The following is an 8376-nucleotide window of genomic DNA, read 5'->3' on the forward strand; positions in this document are numbered from 1 at the left end:
TAATGATATTTTTAGTATCCGAAAGGGGAATCCAAAATTTACAACAAATTACATAGCAATACCCCTCACCATCTCTTGGTATGCCGTAGAGGTCACTAAACTGTTAATTATGGACATTATAGATTCTAGACAAGATGTTTGATAGGTTGTGTGTATCTAATGACATTTCTCGTATATAAAGATTCCACTGTGTTGCTTTCCATGAAATATCCTTTGAGTTGCAGTACATTGGTGATGATTAAATATATATTTTTGTACATATTAGTGGTACCACCTATTACAATAACAATGAATGAACATCGACATAGAGTGCAATTTACAGTTTATATTGTTACTTCGTTGCCCACTTATGAGGCAAAACTAACACGCCAAGTTTATTGGGCAAGACGATCGACCTTGTTTTTACATAAACACATACAGCAAAGGCTTGAATTAGAAATGACAAGTAACGTTAAACATTATGCTTATATATTATACCTATTGAATTTTCAGTAGCTGTATCCCCTGACGATGGATGTCGCTTTTTTTTTTTTTTTTTTTTTTTTTCTGGTCATATTACGGGTATATGTTTTTCATGTAAGAAGTATTCGACAGGGCAATGACATTTTCCTTTGCTCTCTCGCTCACTTGTGATCTTTTAACATTTAGGTGTGCAGGAAAAGAACACTGAAGATACTTAAAGTAGTAAACTAGAATATTGCGGATAATCAGAATTTAATAGACCCAGGGAAGAGGTTATAGTGGATACTGAATTTTCTGTTTGAAATAAAATGCTGATTAATCAAAACTGATTCAATATAAAGAAGTAGAAATAGTAAGTTATATTTGTAGATGGGCAGAAGTGGGGAGTTGGATTTTAGTCTATAGCAATGGAAATATGTATCTACGACGAATCAAATACTGTTCATAGAGGCTTTTTAACAAATATAATGAAAATGACAACTATAGTCCATTTCTTTTAGCGAGGCAGATTTGCACCAACTCGCAGCGGTGCCCTTTTAGCTCGGAAAAGTTTCCTGATCGCTGATTGGTTAGAATTATTTTGTCCAACCAATCAGCGATCAGGAAACTTTTCCGAGCTAAAAGGGCACCGCTGCGAGTCGGTGCAAATATGCCTCGTTAAAATAAATGGACTAGTTCTTAAGGATGAATTGTAGTCTTTGACAACATGCTCTAATATAAAAAAAATAAGCACTGCATGTAAAATAGATTCATTTGCTTAGGCGGCTTTACTCTCTCTCTCTCTCTCTCTCTCTCTCTCTCTCTCTCTCTCTCTCTCTCTCTCTCTCTCTCTCTCTCTCTCATATTCTTTAGCTTACTCCCAGAATTCCTTGACGGGATCGGTGAGGTTAGCGACGTTGACATGGGTGGCATTCTGGAGATTGCAGAACGTGCTTGTGACGTTAGATGTGGCATTGAACTTGTCCTCATAGCATTCGAGGTCTTTCCTGGCGTAGGGATTGACGCAGGTTTCTGTGTTCCACCAGTTGTTGCAGGAACCCCATGGTAACTCTGGCGTATATAAGAAAATCGTCAATATTGTATTATGTGATATATATATATATATATATATATATATATATATATATATATATATATATATATAAAACATCGACCCACATAAAAGTGGGAAAAGATGCAGACAAAGAAGATATATATATATATATATATATATATATATATATATATATATATATATATATATGTGTGTGTGTGTGTGTGTGTGTGTGTGTATCCACTAATGTTAATTATAGACTAAGGAGAAAAATATGTTTTGCAAACAATTCAGAGAATTGATCAGGGTAACGTATCTAGTCTTTTTATGGCATGTTAAATTCCATTTAATTAACTCATAACTAATAATGATTAATTCATTAATTACGAGTCAATATAAGACATTTACCTTCTTACTATAAGTTACAGAATGGTATGAGAGATGCGTCATTTTAACAAATTGATTGTTTGGTCAAAAGAAACAGCCTTTTCAAAAAGACCTTCGTTTTGAATGTAGTATGTTTATGGACGGATATCTATTGCATTAATTTTTTATCATGCAATTCAAGAGTTAAATTTTGTTTACCATTACAATGGCTGCACGTTTTAGATATCTTTAGCTAATGCTAATTTGAAAGCGAGAGGCTACCTATCACACAACAAAGTCTATTACCATGGGACTATTGTAGAGAAAAACAATATTTATGACCTTCCTTATTTTTTTTATTACTTATACATGTTTTATGTTTACTGCTATCGGAGGAATTGACTAAAAGAATAGATTTGCCTTGAGAAATAAGGATCTAATTTTATGTTGTTTCTTCATTCAATATTAGATTAATGCAATAGTAAACTACGTCCATAATTAAGAAAATAGGCTATGCATTATCATGAAAGAAATGAAGTATGTTTCTATTTCAAAAGTAAAAATAAAAACACTGCTACACTGTTAAAAAATTTGCCGCAAAAAGGTAAAAATCCTGAAATAAATGTTGCCAGGAATTTACCGATTTGAAAACGGATATATTGACGTTAAGAAGTATTATTACGGTCACCAACCCGTAAAGAAATAATAACAAAGTAGGGTAAAACTTACGGTCGTTTGTATTTCTGAAAATACCACTGAGAACGGTATTTTTACGGAGAATTTCCGATTAGAATTACGTTTTTTTTAACAGTGTAGGCTAATATTAGTCAATCAGATCAAGCTTTACAAGGACAAGGAATTATGTAAATAATGATCAGGTCTACATTTTTACTATGGGATAGGAATGAAGGATGACAATCATATGCAGAACTTAGCTCTGCTTAGCAAGGAGGGTGGCAGTGCAAAGTGATTGGTCAACAAGCAATGTGTTCGTAAGTGCAATGTACAGTTGATTGCATTGTGCAGGTATGATACTGTGCAGATAATTGCAATGTGCTGGTGATAAAGACACGCAGGTAATCACAATGTGCAGGCAATTGCAATGCTTTCAGAGTGAAAGACAAATACTTACTCCCAGTTTCACTATATACTGTAAAGAACGCAATCCAGAGAGATTAGGAAGAAAGTAAGAAACGTTTAATGGTGAGTAGAGAAACACTGTTGCGGACCTCTTGCTTTAAAATCTACATAAAAGTTATAATTGTTGTTTTATTAAAATGTTGATTTTGTACAGCATGCAGCCTTTTCAGTATTGAGAGAAAGGTGATTATTATGTAAAAATTTTACAGAAAAGTTGAATTTGATTTTGAAATCAATGACCTACTTCATTAAATACTATAGGAAAAATGGGGAATTTAAAAATTGACATATATAAAAGAGTCTTAAAGAATACAGAAAGCGAATAAATATAAGCAATATAATAGATAACAGCAATTACTGATTCAGCAAACAAGCAAGATGTAGATATACTTGCCATAAACGTACAAAGCAGAGAGCTTTCCGTTATTTCAAGAAAGTAAACCAAAAATTGGCCTGTTTCATAGAAAATATGAGTAGGTCTGTTCCAAGGCAAATTAAAGATACTCTGCACATCTTTGTGTCTTCTCCGTAATTGCTGTCTCCACTGAACCTCGTCTTATTGAAGTGCATGCACTGATGTCAACTCTGACTGACTGCTTCTGAGGTCTTGTCAGCAGAAGCGGCAGAACTCATAAAAGAGGGAGCAAATTGCAAACTGTTATTGGTAGAAGATGTCTCACTACGGTGGAGGGCCAAGAGGAGCCGGGAGTAATTTAATTTTTCATTTCTTCGTTTAAAGTGACCAAATTAATTATTTGTCCAATGCCATTCGATTTGACTAACAGCTGATTTAGGTTAGAGTATTCTTATAGTGTCCGGTTTGGGTATGAATTAATTTGTTTGTTTGTATACGTTTGTAAACAATAACGCCCATTTACACATACTGTACTTTGTTGCTTCAACGCTTTGCCTACTTGAAGGAACAGAAACGCGTTGAAATAACTCGAAACGCGACTTGTTGTGGATAAAGTATTTTTTTCTTTTTTCGAGGAAACCTTTTCCTTGTTTACGTACGAAAAATAATGAAATAGACTTCTGAATACGATTCTAGCTGTACATTTAGTAATGAAAATATATGGGGAGATGAGAGCAACATTATGGTGTTTTTTTTTTGTTTTTTTTTTTTTTCTTTTTTTTTCTTTTTTTTTTACCCTCAATCATTTAATGGGATAACACTTCGTTATCTAAGATATAACTATAGTGATGTCACAAATATAAGGATCTTTGATGGTTAATATTCTATGGCTTCTACCTTAAAATGAACAGGATTTTTTCTTGGTCTTTTATTATGGAATTGAGTGTAATTAAAAAACATGTGACGGTTACTTAGATATCAGGAAAAAATAATTGATTAAGAAACGCTGATATAGCTTGCTGAAATTATCTATCTTCATTAACAATTTTAAAAATAAATTTACTACATCTCGTCAAATTTCAGTCAAAGAATATATGTTGACCTGACATACAGTTTCACTACACGTGGTAACTACGAAGAACAAAGAATGTTCGTTAGAACGATAAACATCGCATCCTCTTTAAAATGCAAACCTTCAAGAGATATTTCTAGATTTTTTTCTGATAAGTTCTTGCGTCTTATTGTCATCTGAAGCACCGGACGTTACTGTGTTTCAGTCCCGAACCTGAAAGCAAAATGATAACCAGACGCCATTTGCTGCTTTTATACTTACCGGAAGAAAGTGACTGGAAGAAGTAGAATAAAGCCCAGCAAAGTACGATAATGTAGTAGATGTTCAACCAGACTGACATGACAGCAGCGCCGTATCCAACTCCTGTTGAGAAAGAGTAACTGTGAGATATTGCAACTTGAGGATGATAAGATGCAGAATCACCCATAAGTGAAAGATTATAAATGGAAAAAAATAAAGTTACGAAAAATTTTAATTCTAAAAATCGATATGCGTTCGGTTTCAAGTTAATCCCAAAATTCTTTTTCGGTTTTCGTTCATAGAAAAATTCTTAACCGTTTCTCGGATAGAAAAGAAATGAAAAGAAAAAAGATGAAACAAAACAGATAACTAAGATAAAATCGACTCTTTGTTCTGAGGTTGACCCATTTTTAAAAAAAAAATCTATTCTCATTTTCTCTGGAAACCTCAGTAATTGGAATCCTGGGATGAAGGAACATTGGAGACTTGGGTTATATGTGTTTCCGAGGGATCTAAAATAGGGGTCGTGACCGGACAATAGGTCTGGAACACAAACAGTTGACATGTATTGATTTTTGTGCTAGGGTTTTTTTTTTTTTTTTTTTTTTTTTTTTTTTTTTACTCGAGAAAACTCGAATAATCCTTCTAGTTTTACCGAGAAGTGTCAGTGTTTACACAGACACACGCATATATATATATATATATATACACACATATATAGATATATATATATATATATATATATATATATGTATATATATATATATATATATATATATATACTCGCGTTTGTGCATCAAGCTATAAAAACTGGAGTTTTGGAGAGTTTTGGAGGCTAGTGTAGGTGGTAAGATGGATCAGAGTGTTTTGAGATGGTTTTATCATGTATTATTCGGAAATATTAGGAGAGAAAGAAAGTATGTATGTGTGTATATCACGCGTGTGAGTGTATGTTCGTGGATCAAGAAGCTGTTATGAAAATCTTTACAGTTAGTTTGAAAGTATAGAAGAGCTCCTTGCAAGTGACAGCAACTTAGAGACGGACTATGATTGAATTGAAAGAGTTCCAAGAAAGAGCATTTAGTACATACGGTGTAAACGGTGACTTGAAAGTGAAGAGGGAAGCCAGATAATGGCATTTGACAATGGCCTCTAAACTGCTAAGCTGGTGAAGGTGAAGATAACTTTTAGAGGATAGGGAAAAGTTCTGCTAGAAGAGATTTGAAAGTAAATGCTAACAATTGCGATGGGATTCCGCAAACTAGCTTGAAGATATGAGGTTAATTGGTAGCCAATACCAAGAAAAGCAGAACAATGCAAAATGGGACTTAATGTTAGTATTTGGAATATATATAAGGGATGGTGGTAGAATTTGAAAATCCCCAAGCCATGAAATAGGTAAAGCAAGGAAGCTGAAGTAGAGGAAAAGATGTTAATAATGTTGAGTGAAAAGGTTAGCATCAGTGTGTTGAAGTGGTATGATCACCCGAATAGAAAAGGGAGATGAATGGATTATGAAATAATGCATGACACTATTCAAGAAGCTCTGGAATTGGAGGGTTGTTTGCTAATCATAGGCCGATTGGGCAGCGAGTGTTGCTCGATATACATCCGATTCGGTCTGAAACAGACGTTTTATGAAAGGTGGAAGTCTTATGCACATTTTTTTCATCCCCGATGTAAAAGTAGAATGATAAACACATCAGGAACAGCTATTAGATTTTTCACTGGTGTCACGCGCTGTCCAAATGTCTGTATGTGCATGCCTGTCTATAAGTAAACTTCAAATGTATGTCTTTCAGAATACAGTACATTTTCTCACACCATCCTCAGGCGTTGTACTGTCTAAAGTGTCATCCCCTTTGCTTATCTCCGGAAAGAATTCCGTAAACTTTTCCTAAGGATCAGAAAAACTTTTCTCTTTCCCCCTTAGCTTTGAATGCAGTGACGAAAATTCTTATTGGACGCAACAGCATGGAAGACGAGCTCGCTGGAATGTGGTTGCGCTCTCGGCCTTCATTAAGAATAGCTTCATGGAAAGTCAGAGTCTCTCTCTCTCTCTCTCTCTCTCTCTCTCTCTCTCTCTCTCTCTCTCTGAGGTGGATAGAGCCCTTACAAGGTAGATCGTGAAGGATTTAATCACATGTTATTCGTGTTTCTTTTCAGTTAAATCTTATTCCCCTGTATGGATGTTCAAGACCCTAAGAGAATGCTAAAATTAGGCAGATTAAGCATTCATTAAATCCTTTTTTTTTTTTTAATTTATGACTGCATTCTATTTCAACTTTACACACACACACACACACACACACATATATATATATATATATATATATGTGTGTGTTTATTCATATCTTATATATACTGTGTATGTGTGTACTTATATATATATATATATATATATACCTGAATGTTAACGCAAATAGCTTACCTTTGAAAATGGGCGTGATTTTCCATACTGTGAGACCACCCGTACCCAAGAACTGTCCCATGGATACCTCTAACAAGAAGGTGGGGACGCCTGCGCAGAATACCGTCAGGAGGTAGGGGATGAGGAAAGCACCTGTGGGAGAAACGAAGAAGTGGATTAACATATGATGAGTAAAAAGACAATCGAACGAAAAGTCTCTTTTATAGTTTATATATGAAATATCTCTTACTGTTGTTACTGTTCTTGAAATATGCTATTTAAATTGTTCATTACTTTTCTTGTAGTTTATTTCCTTGTTTCCTTTCCTCACTCGGCATTTTTCCCTGTTGGAGGCCTTGGGCTTATAGTAATTTGCTTTTCCAACTAGGGTTGTAGCTTAGCTAATAATAATAATAATAATAATAATAATGATATTAAAAATAATGATAATTTTTGTTACAATAATGAATTTTAATTAGGTCAGGGAAATTCGAGCAACGAGATTACTCAATATTTACTATTATACTCCTGAGGAAGAGTAATTTAGAAAGCAAAGAAAGTATATGTATATTCAAGATATTTTCGGCTTTGTGTTTGTCATGAAGGGGATAATCATTCAGAAATTAGATAGAGAATTTGGAAAAACGGTAACTGTCAAATGAATTTTTTGCAAGACTTGCTGGTTGAAGTAATCACGATCCAAATATTTCTGTGAATAGGGTCCATGTTTCTTGATTTGATACCCTTTTGTCCTTTGTCTTTAATATACTTGATTGCAAACAATGACAATTATTTAAAGACATTGTGTACTTTGAGAAACATTGTAAACATATTGTAATGATTTTAATAGAGATACGAAAGTATATTTCAGAGGTCTTGAAATAAAATTTGAAATACAACTCTGATCAACTGTAGTTTGTTGGCTCATTCAGAAATAAAAAATCATATATATATATATATATATATATATTATATATATATATATATATATATATATATATATATATATATATATATAAACAGTATATTGCAAAGGAAAACAGAAGGTTATGTCAAGGGAAAGATAAGGACAACTACTATCTCTCTCTCTCCCTCTCTCTCTCTCTCTCTCTCTCTCTCTCTCTCTCTCTCTCTCTCTCTCTCTCTCTCTCTCTCTCTCTCTCTCTCCTCATCCATTTTCTTGTTCCCCGACCCAGCCTTTTTGTTCCAAACCGTAACTCTTTTTGAGCATTTTTATGGTAACCTGTCATGCTCAGATGTGCATTTTAAACACCTCGATGAAGAAAGAGACGTAATTT

At 33.9% G+C, this 8376-nt stretch overlaps 1 protein-coding gene across 2 annotated transcripts in view; it reads right to left on the reverse strand.

Moving 5' to 3' along the window:
* The window catches only part of LOC137652232 (sodium- and chloride-dependent GABA transporter 1-like), a 483785-nt gene that overhangs the window by 14360 nt on the left and 461049 nt on the right, over nt 1-8376 (reverse strand). For both annotated transcript variants that reach the window (XM_068385472.1, XM_068385471.1), the window contains 3 exons: nt 7100-7231; nt 4690-4791; nt 1320-1512 (listed from right to left, as the gene is read on the reverse strand). In XM_068385472.1, coding sequence (XP_068241573.1) covers nt 1320-1512; nt 4690-4791; nt 7100-7231 — 427 coding nt within the window. The remainder of the gene's footprint in view (nt 1-1319; nt 1513-4689; nt 4792-7099; nt 7232-8376) is intronic.

Source organism: Palaemon carinicauda, chromosome 13 (genome assembly GCF_036898095.1).
Source record: "Palaemon carinicauda isolate YSFRI2023 chromosome 13, ASM3689809v2, whole genome shotgun sequence".
Lineage (NCBI taxonomy): Eukaryota > Metazoa > Arthropoda > Malacostraca > Decapoda > Palaemonidae > Palaemon > Palaemon carinicauda.